The 17,214-nt window shown below is 34.7% G+C and overlaps 2 protein-coding genes across 2 annotated transcripts; both read left to right on the forward strand.

The window, feature by feature from the left end:
• Positions 1–4,373: 4,373 nt before the first annotated feature.
• Positions 4,374–5,921, forward strand: LOC111900277 (putative E3 ubiquitin-protein ligase SINA-like 9). Its single transcript, XM_023896158.3, has 2 exons — positions 4,374–4,925; positions 5,014–5,921. The coding sequence occupies exons 1-2, from the start codon at positions 4,455–4,457 to the stop codon at positions 5,662–5,664; spliced, it is 1,122 nt and encodes a 373-aa protein (XP_023751926.1). The 5' UTR covers positions 4,374–4,454; the 3' UTR covers positions 5,665–5,921.
• A 4,945-nt stretch (positions 5,922–10,866) lies between these two features.
• On the forward strand, positions 10,867–14,086 carry LOC111900276 (uncharacterized). The gene is made up of 8 exons (XM_023896157.3): positions 10,867–11,145; positions 11,529–11,665; positions 11,748–11,805; positions 11,900–12,034; positions 12,117–12,719; positions 12,807–12,950; positions 13,097–13,213; positions 13,295–14,086. The coding sequence occupies exons 1-8, from the start codon at positions 11,098–11,100 to the stop codon at positions 13,916–13,918; spliced, it is 1,866 nt and encodes a 621-aa protein (XP_023751925.1). The 5' UTR covers positions 10,867–11,097; the 3' UTR covers positions 13,919–14,086.
• Positions 14,087–17,214: the final 3,128 nt, after the last annotated feature.

Genomic DNA, 17,214 nt, shown 5'->3' on the forward strand with positions numbered 1-17,214 from the left:
TCTTCTTCTCTTCCACAAACTACCAAGAATCTTCTTTCAAGCTCCAAGATTCACCCAAAGCACGCTAGGGTTCCATGAACGTCAAAAGGGGTGGTGGCTGACTTAAAATGACCAAAAGGGTGGTATAATGTTGCTTTTATAGGGTAGGAACCCCAAAATTAGGGTTTTGCTCTGAAGGGTGTACGCCTTGTGTACCCTCACGACCACTTAACCTTATATGTTAGGCGTACCCCAGTTTACGCTGAGTGTACCCAACCAAACACGTGCATGCCACCTTGCATTCATGGGACCGAAATGCAAGATTTTCCATCCAGGGGCTAATTCTGCCAATCACTTCAAATTACCATAACTCTCTCATCCTAAGTCCATTTCCAACGAACCTTATATCCACAAAAAGGTGGCGAGAATCCCTATGCTCCTAACAACACACCCAAACCTTAAAAACTCCTGAACAAAACCCAAAATCCATAAAAGATTGAGATATCCAATGACAATTATACCCTTGGCCTCCGAAGACACAATCGAACACTTGGATCACTTATAATATGACACCCATATCCGAATTGGGCCAAATCCTTCCTTTCCCAAGGCCTTAAACCTTATGACAACTGATAATTGGGTTGCATCCCCGAACAATGAAGCAAATCCAGAACCGAGCGTTACAATACTATTTGTAGGAAACAAAGTTTTCAATTTCCCAATTGAAAGGTTTGGGAAATGTTTTGTTATAGTAAGGTTTAAGCGAGAGAACACTCATACATCGTTTCAAATATATAGGTTTAGATTGTAAGGTTTAATAGAACTTAGTCTTGGACATATATGAACATCTTTGAAACGATTCAACATAGGAAATTCGATATATGGAAATATTATAGCAAGAGATACAAGGTCTTACGAATCAAGTCCCATATGCTTCAGATATAGGATCATTTTCATATGTTATAATATTCAATTGTTCTGATTTTTCTGAATGCCTTGGGCATTGGAAGGGAAAAAGGACTAGAAATTTGAGTGACTAAAGTTGTTAAACAACTGTCAAGAAAATTTTAAGGTTTACCAAAAGATTGGTTTCTTATAAACGGTTAGAAGTATTAATTTGGACAAACCATTATGACATGTTTTAGATTGAGATGATTCTTGGTCATATGGGAATATGGAAATGTTTCCATAGTGGGAGTTGATTATTAAAATCTACATGTGAGTTGGGAACTTTAATGCAAGAAAGATGTTCAACTAGTGTACCTTGAAATTGAGACATCATTACTGTTGAATAGTTTTTAGTAACAAAGTTCCATTGGAATGTTTTGTAATATCGTTGGTTAAGTCTCTGTGACTTTGAAGCCTTGACGTCACAAAATATAAATGCATGTAAGGTTGGAATTCTGACAAATTTAGTGGTGACAAGAAATTGGAATTGTGAAATGAGCATCATTGGAATAGTGTCCAGTCGATCTGTTCACGAAGGAAGGACCATTGAGAGACATAGTATGCATGTTTATAACATGGCATGACTGATGTTTAATTCAAATGGTTAGTTGATTACTCAATGGTTGAGGGTCGAGGGTATTCCAACCCTATGGTTGATTAGACCAATAGTATGTTGGCATTCCAACCCGATGGTTGAGGACCTGGGGTATTCCAACCCAATGGTTGATTGGACCCATATTATGTTATTTTGTATATATGCTATTTTTTGTGTGTTGGTACTTTGGGGAACTCACTAAGCTTTCTACTTACAGTTTTGGTTTATGGTTTCAGGTATTTTTGTAGATCGTGGCAAGGTCAATGCGTGATTGTACACATCCTCATTTTTTGGGGACTTATGATTTCTGGGATACTCTGATAATGAAAATGTTTTGAAAACTATGTTGTAAATGACTCTGATTTTGAATAATGCTTTTGGACACAATGGTTTTGTTAACACTTTTTAGGGAAACAGTAGTTTTGAAAAAATTTAAATTTTATTGAATTTTATGGATGTTACACCAAAGTAATTTCAATATCTAACATTTTACAATAATATTGATTTAACTTTTTATAGGTAGATATTGTTTGGTAGATGCGGACTTGCCTCATACAAGTAAACTAATGGCACCATATAGAGGTGTTCGATATCATTTAAAAGTAGGCCTGACAATCATGTCGTGTTCGGGTTGATGGGTCAAAATACACCAACTCGAACACGACCCATTTAACTATACAGGTCACAAGTTGGAGGGTTTGGAACATAAACTCATATACGACCCGTCAACCCGCTTATTTATACGGGTTCACAGGTTGGCGTCGTGGGTCAGATTTAGGTTCGTGGGTTTGTGGTCAGATTCTATAAATAAAATAGATAATTAAACATGAACAAATTCTAGATGCAAATGAAAATTAAAAACATTCATGAAAACATGTTCAAACTAACACATTAATACAAACACAGATAAATTCAAGTGCTAATGTAACACAATTCCCATTTTTTTCTCCCAAATAACAAAGTCGATTCTCCAACACCGTTTTCTTCTTTATGAAGAATTTCAACCTTCAAGTAGAAACAATATGCAAGGTTAAAATACACATAAGTAAAAAATGTATAAATGTCATTAAAAATAACTTATCAAACATCAATACTTAATACAATGATATCCTATCATAGTATCCTACCTTCCTACGAATAATATTTAATACATTTAAAAAATATATAATTTTTTTTATTAAAATTCTAAATCGGTTGGTGGCTCAACCCGTATGTTTTTTGACAAACCCATGTATGACATGTTTAATAAACATGTTGATGGGTTAGCGGGCTGAAAAACTCAACCCAAACTCGTTTATCTCATATCGTGTTGTGGGCCGTGTCGAGAATTGACATGCCTATTTAAAAGAGTACTTCATGCGTGCTCCTCAAAATTCAAAAGAGTTGTTTAATCTTCATCATGCTTCCTTACGTAACGCCATTGAAGGAGCTTTTTATGTCCTCAAAAGAAGGTTTCCGATCATTCGAAGTACAACAGAACCATTTTACTCTTATGAAACACAATCTGCCATATTTTTGGCATGTTGTATTCTACACAACTTTCTACTAGATGAAGATCGCGACATAAATCTTGAAGATGAAGTGATGCAGGACTCTTACATAGACCACAAGAGCAAGAGTGTTGTAATTCAAAAGAAACAGATGGGAGTAGTAGTAGGGCAGAGCAACTAAGAAATTCAATTGCAAATGAAATGTGGGCAAATTATTTGACACATTCAAATAATTAAATTAATATCTAAAACTAGTTTCCTATTTATACATTTAGTTTTTCAATTTCACATTGTATTGAAGATTGGTTTTTGAGATTACTTATGTTATTTACCTTCCATATTTTTCATTAGTATTATGTTAAAAGTTTCCAAGAATTTATGTGGTCTAACAATGTATCCTTCTTTTATATTTTTTTTCCTATGTGCAAAGTCAAGTAGAAACAATTACAGAAGTTGATGAGTTGTTAGTTACCAGTGAAGTTCATTTGGAGAACCAATACATTGATGTTGATGGTGACATTCAGGGGATTATTCCAACTCCTTTTTCACCATAGCAGTTTTAAGTGCAAAGAAGTGTAAGAGTAAAAAGATGAAATTTGAAGAAGAAGAAGAAGAAGAAGAAGATTTTAACTCAAAGATTATGAAATCGGTTGATAATGTGGTTGTTGCTATCAGGGAGTGTGATATAATATTTGATAGAGTTTATCATCGGGAGTATACAGGAGAATTTATTTATAAAGAATGGGAGTTGGTGGGTTTGGAACACCATAAATTACCGAGGGCTCGAAATTTTTTGGCAACAAATCAAGTAAAAAATAGGACATTATTTAGTTGTCCCTTCATGTATGGATAGGTGTCCTCAAACATATGATGGGTGATGGGTGCACGCAATTGAATAAACTTAAGTGATTGCTACTAGATTGATCTTATGTGTTTATTCCCTTGAAAAATATTTTTTTTGGTAATTTAGGACGAGTTAGTGTTTTTTTTTTTTTGAGTTGTTTGTTTTTTCGTTTTGCATCTTGAAAACAATTGACGATTATTACATTGAGCATATCTCATTACTGGTTTCATGATGTGGCATGCAATTTTTCTTTTTGCTATTTACTTTATATCAAGAAAAAGAAAATCTTTTGTTAATGTTTATGTTTTGAGGGGAGGAGGAGGAAATGGAGAGAGTTGGTTTGGAAAAGAGGGGATATTTACTAATAAAAGGGTATAATTGTTATTTTCTTTTTTCATCTAAAATGATTTGTTTTTTTTTTTTTTTCTTTTCTTTCGAATTCGCGAGCACGAAATAGTTTATTTTTTTTGTTCCCCCTTTTTTTTTCTTTAATGAAGTCGGGAGCCGGTGTAAAATTTCGCTATAAATATTTCTTTATTCTTGACAAGAACAGCTGCTCTGTCCCTTTCATATTTTAAAAATCAAAAATCTCAAATCTATGGCGGACAGAAGTCAAAACATGGTCAGGAGGGTTCAAGCTTCGGCCTCAATGGCGTCTGCTGGCGGCGGCCAAGATGAGGCGGAGAATCCAATGGTCAACCGGTTCGATAATAGGCTGCCGCGGTTCTCCCAATCGGCACCGCAGCAGCAGATGTTTCAGCCATCACGAGCGCCACACCGAGTCTGTCCGTCATGTACGGTTGAGGAAGACGAGAATGTGATTCCGCTGGAATCCGATTCCGATTTAGGCTCAGGAGGGACTCCGATGGAAGACGTGGATGATGATGTCTGGATCGAGGATGATTTGGGGCAACATCAGAATTACCATTCTGATAGTGGATATTCGAGTTCTAGCCCGGTTTCATCACCGATCAGAGATCCAAGCAGAGAAATTCCGGTGGTGTTCACCGATCCAGACGTTCTCGATTGCCCGATCTGCCTCGAATCATTACGCTCCCCAATCTATCAGGTAGTTAACAATTCCCCTATTTCAATTCAAATCTGTGAATACACATATGCTCTTGTTTTAACAATGCATTTGCCATTGACAATTGTAGTGTGAGAATGGGCACATAGCATGCTCCTGTTGTTGCTCGAAATCGAATCACAAGTGTCCTTCATGCTGCTTGCCGATTGGATTCAACCGATGTCGGGCTATGGAGAAGCTAGTCAATTCAATCACAGTAGACTGCGAAAACAAGAAGTATGGATGCACAGAGCCATTGATTTACCATATGAAAGCTCAGCATGAACAAGTATGTAGCCATACATTATGTTTCTGTCCTCTTTCATCCTGCGGGTTTACCGGTTCTTACACCAACCTGTACGTTCATTTCCGCACCCATCATTCATCTTCTGCTACTCCCTTCACCTTCAACACCACCTTCAATATTAATGTCAAAAGAGGTCAAAAGTATGTAATTCTTCAAGAACAGAATGAAAGGGTCATCTTCATCCTCAACCATGACATTCAAGGACATGGAAGAGTTTTTAATGTGGATTGCGTAGGACCAAACGAATTTAGGGCTGCTTTTGGATACAAACTTAGTGTGAGATGCTCGGAGACATGTTTCTCGATGAAGAGTGTACCTGAGGTGAGTGGAAAGTGGGAACAACATACCCCCAACAACAACTATCTAACAATCCCATCTGAGATCTTGAGGTTCACCATAGAATTACGTATAAAGAGAGGTTTTCAGGTCTGGTGATGGGATAGATTTGGTGAAAAATATAGGGTTGGTGTGTAAGGGAGCATAGATTTTACTAGTTTAGCTGCAGCCATGGTCACCTCGGCTGTTTTTTAAATGAGAAAGCTGAAAATGGAAGTTTTGCCTGTTAACATTACTTGTTAGTTTAGAAGGCACAGGTCTAACGTACATTTAAACTTTTCTTCAAGAAAATGCAACAAGACCCTTACAATGTCTCATTTCAAAAGTGAAAAAAAAAGGTCCAAGTTGGTTGTCAAGTTTGTCATGTGTTGAGAACGAAACGATTTTATTTATATCTTAGTCGCAGGTAGGCCTGGCAATGGAGCGGGTTTTGACCCTGATCCAATCCAAACCTTTAACAATTATATGAGTTTGGAACATAGTTTTTGATCCGTTTACCCGTTAACGACCCGTATCCGCTAACCCTTTTATTAAAAGGGCTGGGTATGGATCATCACCGATCCGCTCCGTTTATAACCCGCGCCATATAAATTTTAGAAATATAATTTTATATTTTATATTGCCTAAATTTATATTTTACATTAAATTCCCATCAGAAGTCCAAAGAGAAAAGGCCAAAGACTAAATTGTTTTTACATAGGACTCGATGACTTACCTTCTAGAATTCCACTCTTCTCCCAAGAGTCATGATTCCATTTCATTTATATTTCATCATGTAATCACCAATTTCATTTATAAATCAATAAGGTCATTTATCAACCGGAAGAAAGTTTGTAATTGTTATTCTCTATCAATGCAATCAACGATCAAAAATCAATTGGAAGTAACTAAAATAATGATTTTAATTCCAATAGAAAGTCATCGAGTACATAATGTGTTTTCTAAATCAAAACTTAGTTTTATTTAATAAATGTGATTTTATGATTTAAGTAAAATGTGTTTGATTATTCAAAAAACTTACGGGTTACGAGGCGGGTTTTGATATCTGTTGATTCGGTGGATAAAGGTATGAGTTTGATAATCAAAAACCCTGCAGGTTACGAAGCAGGTTTTGATCGGATTTTGAAATTTGTTAAAAGGGTTTGGATCAAGGTCGATTCGCTCCAAACCCGCCTCATTCCCAGGTCTAGTCGCAGGTGAAGAAACAGTTAAACTTCATAATTCAAGATTGAAGATACTATAAGATAATATAAATTATTGCTTGGTTGCACTAACCATTCATCACATCGTATCCGTTAGTAGAGAAATTGGTTGTTCATGTTACTTTTTTACTGTCACCAACACTAAAATATAAGTATAAGAGAAAATCATATAGATATTTGTGATATTGGGGGCGTGTTTGAAGAAAACTAGCTGATAGTGTTAGTTGGAGGCAAAAAAGCTTCAGCTTTTATTTATGCATAAATGTTCAACAAAAGTAGTTTTGATTTTAAAGTATAAAATTACATAAAAATCAAACCTAAAAGCATGGAAAAGCTAAAAGCTCCAAACAACTACGTTTCGTGTCAAAGATGCCCTCGAAATAACTTTTGAATTAAGAGATTTTTGTTTAAAATAAAATAAAAGCCCCTATTATCAAATGAAGTTTTTTTTTCTTAAAAGCTAAAACCTAAAATCTTCCAGAAACTCTGTTCAAAATACACCATACATGTGAAAATAAAATAAAATTGTATTACTTATGTGTTATATCAATTACCCGATTCCTTTAGAATTTAGTTAAATCACTAGTATCAGGATGAGTTTTATCGAGGGAAAAAGAATGCAAATGAAAAAATTATTAAGATGCCAATCATGATTGATGAATTATATTAGGTATTTTTTTTTTTAATGAAAATACAACAAAATAATAAAATTTATATAGTTTGTGGTTAATAATTCGTTTGCTTGATATATAATTATATATCATTATTTATAAAATAAAGTTTCCTTTCATATGACACGTAAAACTCCGTAGAACCGAGACATCTTAACTAAGTTTTATTTCCATCACCCACTCTCCGAGTTAAAAATGTTATTAAGATCAATCCCCAATACATTACGTAACACCCAGCCAAATCAGGTAATTTCCTTTCTTGACTCAAAATGTAAATTTGTTGCAAAAATGGTCCTTACGCCGGGTATAGGTCATTAAAAGGTGATATGGGTGCCTTTGTGTACATAGGGCGTACTCGGCTGATGAGCAAACCCAAATATTGAGGGTTTGAGCCATATTTAAACAACCTTAACTCCTAAAAGCCTTTCCACCTTCAACCTCCATCCTCCCAAACGACCCCTTGCAAACCCTAATGTCCATCTATGAAGTTTTGAGCCTTTTTAGTGTTTTGTGCACATTTTTGAAGGGATGAAGCTCTAAGAAATCAATTGAGAAGTTTCAAGCCTTGTGGATCTGGACCTTACATCTCCTTAGTAGAGGTGGCAATGGGTCGAACGGGGTTGGGTTCGGGTTCAACCCACTTATTAATTGAGTTGAAGATTCCAACCCATCCCAACTTTTTTATTTAAATGGGTGGATATTTCCAACCCAACCCAACCTTTCAGATAAATGGGTTGTCACTAGGTTTACCCGTTTATATAATTCTTAACCCAACTTATTAAAAAAATGGGTTGACCCATTTAAAATAAAAAAGTAAATAAATTAATTAAAGATTACAACACTTAAATTAGTTCCAAACTTAATAAAACTTTCAAATTATAATAAAAGCACAATCTCAATTCACAAATACAAAGATTTTATTCAAATACCATTAATGATATGTAATTTCGAAATGGTTTTGAAGAGAAACTAGTGTTTTCGGCACAAAGAAAAAAGATAAGAATTAAGACTGTATTTTTTAAAACATAAATAATAATACAACATTATGATTTATAAATTAATATTTCGATTAATACATGTTAATATTTAAACAATATTAATCTAAATATATATTAAAGTTAAATGGGTCAGTGGGTTGAAAACAGTTGCCAAAAAAACTCATTTAATTAAATGGGTTAGACGGGTTAACCCATTTATCATAAATGGGTTGGAAATTTCAACCCAACATGCTAATTTTGGGTTGGGTTCGGGTTGGGTTGGTGGGTTGGGTCAATTTTTGCCAGCTTTACTCCTTAGCAACCTCCAGAAGGCTTTTGTGCATTTTGGTCCAATAATCTTGGTCTAGTTGAGTATGAGCTACTCTAGACCTTATGAGTAATCTTTTCAGACATTTTAAGGTGCTTGGAGTCATAAAAATCTAATCTTGATCCTTTCTTTTCACTCATGCAAGAGAAATGAAGCTTGAAGTTTTGTTATAAGTTTGGTTTTTGGTTTTGGGCACCTTCTAGCCATGCAAAGTCATAAAGTTGGAAACTTTATGATTTAGGGTGATATTTGGGATTAGATCTGAGTTCTAGACGTGAGGTCTTGAAGGAATAAGTGCTTAATAAAGAGGGAAATATGTACGTAAGTATGTTGGGCGTACCTTAAGAGTACGCAACGCGTACTGAATGGGAGTCCCGTAGTTTGGGAGGCACTCTCTATGTCATACGTAGAGATGGAGTACATAGGGCGTACTTGGTCTGGTTTGAGATTTTGACTTTTGACTTTTGATTTTGACCAAATTGGACTTTAGGTCATTTTAGTTCATTTGATTAGTAGTTTGAGATTGGGTCCTTGTTTATTTTATCGGTAACCGGTAGATTTAGTATTTAGAGAAGTGATCTGTTTAGCTATCTTTCAGTCTATGAGGTGAGTTTTCCTCACTGTACTAATAGGTCGAAGGCACCAATTCCGACCCACTAGGTTATGTATCCTGATATATAGGATGTTGTTATGTTTTAGTGAATAATTAGATCTGCATGATTACCTGTTGTTAGTTATATGTTTATATGTTGTATATATCAACATGGTGCGGTTAGGTTGAGGCAATATTGCTCTGTGCGGAAGCCAACAAACCTGAGAGTAAGCCATACATGAGCTGAGGGCTGGAAAGGCAAGCCAGACTTATGTTGTGGGGTTGGGAGCAAGCCAAACATAAACTGAGGGCCGGAAAGGCAAGCTAAACTTATGTTGTGGGCTCAGGAGCAAGCCAGACATAAGCTGAGGGTCGAAAAGGCAAGCCAGACTTATGTTGTGGGCTCGGGAGTAATCCAAAGATGAGCTGTGGGCCAGGTGGGCAATCCAGACTCGTGGTGTAGGCTCAGAGGTAATCCTGTCCGATGATTGTGGACCCAGTATGCATGATGTTATATGTTTGTGTGGGGAGTTCACCAAGCTTTGACTTACAGTTTGATTTTATGGTTTCAGGTACTTTAGAGGACAAAGGGCAAGACAAAGGCTTGATTATGCACATCATCATGGATTTTATGTGTTTTATAATTTTGGGTTACTCTGATTCATGATTATGACATTTGGAAACCTGTTTTGTAAAATTTAAGAATTTTTGGAATGGTTTTAAAAATAAAAATTTGGCATTGATTTTTGGGATATTATACATTCAAATCTTTTTCATTTTTCACGATGCACTTCCAAGTGCTAAAGATACTTTTCTTGGTAAGAGAACAATTATCGTTACCTCTAGTTTTATTGATATGTTAAATAACAAAGATATAAAAGCGATTTTTATTTTATCTTAACCACTATTTAACAAGACTACAAAGTTGGTTGGCCTTAAGCTATCAACATCAAGACCATTTTTATTGTTTATAAATTTGTTACACGACACGAAACATATCTTTTTGGAGGTTTTTTTTGGAGGTTTGATCGCTACCACAAATAATTCTCCCCTAATACTCAAAATAGTATTTTTTTTATGAGCTTTAAATAAAAGAAAAGTAGTATAAAAGGAGGATTGGAAGAACCGCTTCGACAACAGTAAGGTTTATCACCAATGGAGAGGGAGCAAGCTTTGCATAAGGAGGCCTTTGTAAAAATATTTTTCAATAGTATTTCAACAATTGAAGTTAAATTTTTAATTAGATTCATCTTATAGCCAACTAGAAGTTCGAGGTCTGTAATAGAAAGAAATATGACTTTGCAATTAGGAAATCAAGCAGGTCTTAACTCTTAAGACATTCGAATTTCGCACACGTAGATAAAATGAGATAATAAATATATCGTTTTAGATGACATCATAGCCTCACACTATGACTAATTTTAGAAGTAATTTAGAAGATAGGCAACTAAAGTGAAAGATGTGATAAAAGAGGGTAGGAAATGGCAAAAATGCATAGAGAAAAGTTACACAAATACAAAAGGGCAAAGCGCTAAGCAGTTGCTAATGAACCCAATCGGAAGCCGAAACTCATCAAAATCCGTTGTCGTCGGACGCCAAATGCTCCTTCATTCCTCTTATCCTTCCCCTGATCATCGGCAAAATCCCGCCTGTTAGCCAACTCACTCGATCAGGATCGTAACCCTAGAAAAATAAGAATGATTTGAAGCTACCCCCTTTGGCCCTTTTCACAACCCTAACTAACATATACTCTTGTATATACATGGCTGCTGATAGTCCTGATTTCGACAGAGCTGACATCTCACCACTGGTATAAATTCCCTTTTTAACAGTTTTTTTCTATAACCTGTAATTCACATTAGTTTAATGCAGACTTTTTGATCGAATTATGACGAATGGCACAGTTTATGATTTGATTATTCTATTTAAGTATGAAATTAGTGTTCTTCTGTGGTCAAATTTGGGGTGTCTTTCTTGATTCAATTGGAGTTTAAAATGTTTTGATTATATGATAGCGAATGCATGTCTACAGTATTGGACAACCTAGGTTAAGGGGATGCCAACAGAAAGCCTCGACATTTGTATGCCCAATGAATTGTTTGGTGCTTTGTTATTAATTTAACATCTCTATGAATCTAAAACCTTTGCTTCATTTAACCTTTTTTCTTCTCTCTCTCTCTCTCTATGTGTCAGGTGCTAAGTGATGAAGATTCAATGGGGAGCAAGAGAAAAGAAATAACAAATAACGAGCTTGAAGGGAGTAGTAGCAGAAAGAAGAAGAATAAAAAAGGTCATACACCCCGTCCAGCTTGCTCTTGGGTCCATTTTAGGTAATGCAAAACCTATCACACCTGATAATCTTTCTCTTACATCATCTCATATTAACATACTCAAATGTAAACATCATTCTAGCCGTGATTTCATCAAGGAGTACAGTGCTTCCCACCCCGAATCCTCTGGTCTAAAAGTTGTAAGCACTTTAGTCTTGAATCTTGATTCAACCATCTACACATAAAACATAAGTTCAAAGAATCTTAATATATAATCAATCGATCATCTTTTAGGCAACAAAAGCAGCCTCAAATGCTTGGAAAGTAATGAGCCTCGAAGAGAAAGAAATTTACACTAAACGGGCGCGTGAAGTATGGGATGATTACTTGAGTTCCACACCTGCTCGTGAACCAAAACCAAGAAAACAGGTTAACATTTTCTTTTCTCATAATAATAATAATTTGTTACAAAACACTTCATTAATTCAACAACTTATCTTAATTCTTACAGGCCAATCTAGTGACAAGGTGTTCCCCTGGTCGTTTAGTGAATGTGATAAAACAATTCACACCTGAACAAAAGGAAGCTGTGAAATCCATGGGATTTGGAAGTCTTCTTGACCTAAAATGTAGAACTTTACGCAGAAGTTTATGTCTTTGGTTATTAGAAAGATTTAACACCATTAGAAGAAGCTTAGAGATTTGTGGAAAACGAATTCCTTTGTCACCCGTTGATGTGGAGCTTGTAATGGGATTGTCAGCAAGTGGGAAAGATGTGGTGAGTTCAGGCTCTGATGATGTGGTAGCAGATTTACGCCTAAGGTACAATGCTTCTAACAGGGGTATTTCTGTCCGTTTCTTGGAAGAAAAATTGGGTGAACAAGAAGCAGGAGAGGACTTCAAAAGGGCGTTTCTTTTATATGTTTTGGGCACTTTGTTGTGCCCTACTGCAAGACTGGATGTTAGCCCTTCTTTTCTTCATTTTTTGACAGATATGGATTCTATTCATGAATACAATTGGGCAAAATTCTTGCTTGATAAGTTAGTTAGAGAGGTTGCACGTTTTCGCCAAGGGAAACAACGTGCAGTTGGTGGGTGTCTTTTGTTTCTTCAGGTAAACAAGATTTTGTTTTTTGTTTTTCTTTAATGATTAAAGATTTGTTTTTTCTTTTTGAGTTTTTAATATTTTTACATTCGACAGCTTTTTTACTATGAGAGTGTTGCAATTGGAGTCCCTGGAGAACTGGGCCCGGTTGTTGTTCCATGTTTATCTTCATGGACAGAAGAAAACATTTCTGAGAGAGAAAAACAAGAGAAAGAACTTGGTGGTTATGGATCTGGAGAGGTAAGATTTATGTTTACAAATGTAGTTAGTTCCACTTCCACATTAGGAATTAGTATATAATTGTATATTTTAGTTGGTGAATGATGGCTTAAATTACAAAAGACCAAATTTTCATTTGTTTCTGTTTAATTTTTGTTATGGTTTAGGTGATTTGTAAGGAGAGGGGTCTTGGGGTGCATGTTGATACTCTCCCAGATACTCATAGAGCTTATCGTAGCCTGGCCCCACGTAGTCTGGCCCCACAGGAAGAACACCAACACCTGGTAACTTTATCGACTTAGCTACTAAACTATTATAATAACTTAATAATAAAAATAAAATATGTGGACATTAAATTAATGTAGGGAGGTGGAGGCGTAAGCGTGGTGATGAATTACAAGGACCAAATTACACTACCAACAAAAATCGAAGGTTTCGGGTACAACAACAATGTGAATTTGAGTGTCAGTCATAATAATAATAATAATAATAATACAATGGATTACGACCAAAACAACGGAATCGGAATCGGAATCGCATACGATCAAAACCAATGCCCTGTTCCAAATTGCACTTTCAATGGGCAATATGAAAACCTATCCGACCATTTCAGCACAAAACATTGGGATTCAGGACGCCGATTCCGCTACAATTGCCCGTTACCGGTGTCATTAGGAATGCATGAAACCTTTCTTGTACTACAAGCGGAAGAAGATGGGCTTCTTTTTTTACTAAATAAAGGGACTGAAAATATTGGGCACACTGTTACAATTACTGGAATTGGGCCCAATGAGTCTGATGAGCGGTTTTTATATTATCTTGTGTCGGAAAGAGGAGGAAGTTCTTTGAGATTGAAGTCGTATACCCAGAATTTACCGGGTCGGGTTGATGGGATTCCACCTGCGGATTTTCTTTTGGTTCCGTTTGGGTATTTGAATTCGTCTGGGGAATTGAATTTGGAGGTTTGTATATGGAACCAGCAGATTTAGGTGGAGTTTTCGAGGTTATAACTTATAATTTTTTTGCTTCTTCTTGGAATGGTAAATGTATGTAGTAGTAAAATATTGTTGTGTTTTTTCTTTTTTTTTTGTTTTTCTTTTGATTATATATTTGAAAGGATAAATGATATATAAGTTTTAAAGCTTGCGATTACCAAATATGGAGTGTTTTTGTTTCTGACGAGTTAGTGAATTTTTTATATATATATTTTTTTCATTTTCACTTCCTCCCAAAAAAAATCTCCTTAATTCTTTAAGAGCCTCAATGAGCCTTTTAGGGGACATGAAAAGTGAAAAGTAATAAAGTGGGGACTTCCCAAAACCAAACTAACATGTGTGAGTCTCCCACCAAAAGAAAAGTTTTTCACTTAACTTTGATTTGGATTATATAAACAATCAAATCTCTTATCGGGTAAAGCCAATATAAGTAAAGGGAAAGGTGACATGCTCACGATTAATAAAACTCACAAGGTTTTACCAATTTCCAAATTTCCATCCTAACGCAGTATAGTTTGCTTTATTCAAATCTTGACACCGAAAACGATATGAAAGCAACGAAGTAGACGAGTAAGGTTAATCATGTTGACTAAACACCACGCACCAATGAACATAACGTCATCCGTGTACACCCGATGTTGCAATAAAGGGCGGGGAGATATCTCTGAAAAAGTGAGTAATGATAGTTGCTTTCATCATCATATATAGTCCTTTCATTGCAATAATGAAAAGAAAGGGATAAGGGGTCACCTAGTCTTACCCCTATGGATGTCAAATGCCTTTGTTGGATAGCCATTGACTAAAATCAAAACAGGATCCAATGAACGACAACTCATTGTCCAACTCCTCCATTTAGCACCAAAGTTCATTTGTTTCGTTATAGTGCTAAAGAAGTTTCAATTTAACGAATCAAAGGCTTTGTAAAAATCTACCTTTAAGAAGAAAAAAAACATTTTCTTCTTCATTTTCTTGGCTCATCCACTCATGAATTCATGAATCATTAGCAGCCCATTAAGAATGTTTCTGTAACGCCTTTCGTATGGGTTTAGAAAAAGGGTAAATGATACAAAAAACACTTTTTTTACATAGAAATTCGATTTTGACACCGTGTTTTTTTGTGTTAATTTTGACACTGTGTTTTCCAATTTGTTATAATTCTGACCACTTGACCGGTTAACCAGGTTACGTGCTGATGTGGCATGATGACGTGTCAGTTTTGATGACGTGGCATGCTGACATAATATGCTGGCGTGTCAAAATTGATTTTTTTTCCACAAAAAACACTAAGTTTTCACTTTTTTTCGATTTTGACACTAAGGTTTAGCTTTTTAAACCCCAAAAGTTCTTTTTGGAAAAGTTACAAAAAGTCAGGATTTTCTGACTTTTTCAAAAAGTTCTTTTTGCTTATGTAAAAACTTCAAAAGAAACCATTTTGCCAAACATCTTTTGTTTTTTTTTTTTTTTTTCAAAAAGTAGTTTTGGCTTTGAAAAGCCAAGTCAAACACCCCCTAAGTTTAATTTTTTATTTCAATTTTGACACTATATTTTTTTGTTCCAATCGAACATCATTTATCAAATTTTGTTCAATTTTGTCTATTTTCCATTTGAAACCGTATAAATATAATTTTTTTATTACATTTTAAACCGTATAAACATATTTTTTTCGTTTAAAAACCACATTTTTATTTAAATACAAGGTGTTTTTTTTTTTTTTTTTTTTTTTTTTTTTTTTTTTTTTACATTCAAAGCATTAGTTATATCATGAGAATCAAACTAACCATAAGCTTCTAATAAGATGTAAAAATTTGATGGGTTGCAAACTTGATATCCGAGTTTTGATCGACTACAAGCCTCCAAACCTCCAAACACATTTTAAAGTTGCATATTTAATATAAAATATAATTTTTATATAACTAATACATATCCCCTAGAGCTTCTTAAAAGAGTACAACGAATCATGCATAATAATATTATATCCCCTAGATCTTTGGATGTAGTCTTTAAAGAATTAGTTTTACCATTCAAAAAGACTTAGCGGCACAGCTTGTTGCTCCTTTGTCATCTCACTCATTGTACGATGACATTTAATTTCTAATAGATAAATAGATATAATCTTGATACATATTTATACATAAAAATATGGGTTAAGTGTAAAAAAATGTATTTATACAAAACTATGGTTTTTAAATAAAAAAAAAACATATTTATATGGTTTAAATGTATTAAAAAAATATTTATACGGTTTCAAATAGAAAAGTGTCAACATTGAACAAAATTGGAAAAAATGATGTTCGATTTTGAGCAAAAAAACATATTGTCAAAGTTGAAAGAAAAATTAAACTTAGTGTCAAAATTGAAAAAAAAATGAAAACTTAGTGTATTTTGTGAGAAAAAATTCAATTTTGACACGTCAGCATATCATGTCAGCATGCCACGTCATCGAAACTGACATGTCATCATGCCACGTCAGCATGAAACATGGTCAACCGGTCAAGTGGTCAGAATTGTAACAAATTGAAAAACACAGTGTCAAAATTGACACAAAAAAATACGGTGTCAAAATCGAATTTATATGTAAAAATAGTGTTTTTTGTGCCATTTACCCTTAGAAAAATTGTTAATTTCCTAGAAATTGTTTTTTTGATGTTTTTAAAACTCAAATGTGGAATTTGGTCCCAAACTTCATTTAACAATTTAAAAGAAAACAAAAAAAAATCAAGTATTTCAAATACGAGGGTGTTTACAATCCAAATACCTTTCTCCCCTAATAAAGGTTGAAGAATGAATTCTTTCTTCATCATCGCTTCTATGAGCCACCATTTGTCACTGAGAGATCTACATTCAATGATTCAATATTACTTAAATGTCTTTTGATCTCGGTTCTTATTTGATAAAATGTCACAAGTCTCTTCGTGCATATAATCGGTTATTAATTTGAGAATTTATTATGGTTTCTGTAAAAACAATAAAAATGTGCTTACAATATTAATCATTAGGTACAATTTTTCTTTTTCACTAAGCTTTGCATAAATTTTAGGCTCTATAAGCCTTGAATTCGAGTTAACTAGCTAGGTCGTGTAATGTAGGATGTTATCTGTTCGGTAAGTAAACCATTTTTGACCTCAAATGTGGGTTCATTACCTCTAGGAAATCTTTGACCCTTTTAGCCTAAAAGAAAGATATAAATGTTCATGCTCAATTCGAATTTGGTAGCATGCATACTGTTGAGCTTTTGAGATGACTTCAGTAAAAAGAGATGTAACCATTTTCATACCTATATGTAAATATTT

Source organism: Lactuca sativa, chromosome 2, assembly GCF_002870075.4.
Source record: "Lactuca sativa cultivar Salinas chromosome 2, Lsat_Salinas_v11, whole genome shotgun sequence".
NCBI classification, from domain to species: Eukaryota; Viridiplantae; Streptophyta; class Magnoliopsida; order Asterales; family Asteraceae; genus Lactuca; species Lactuca sativa.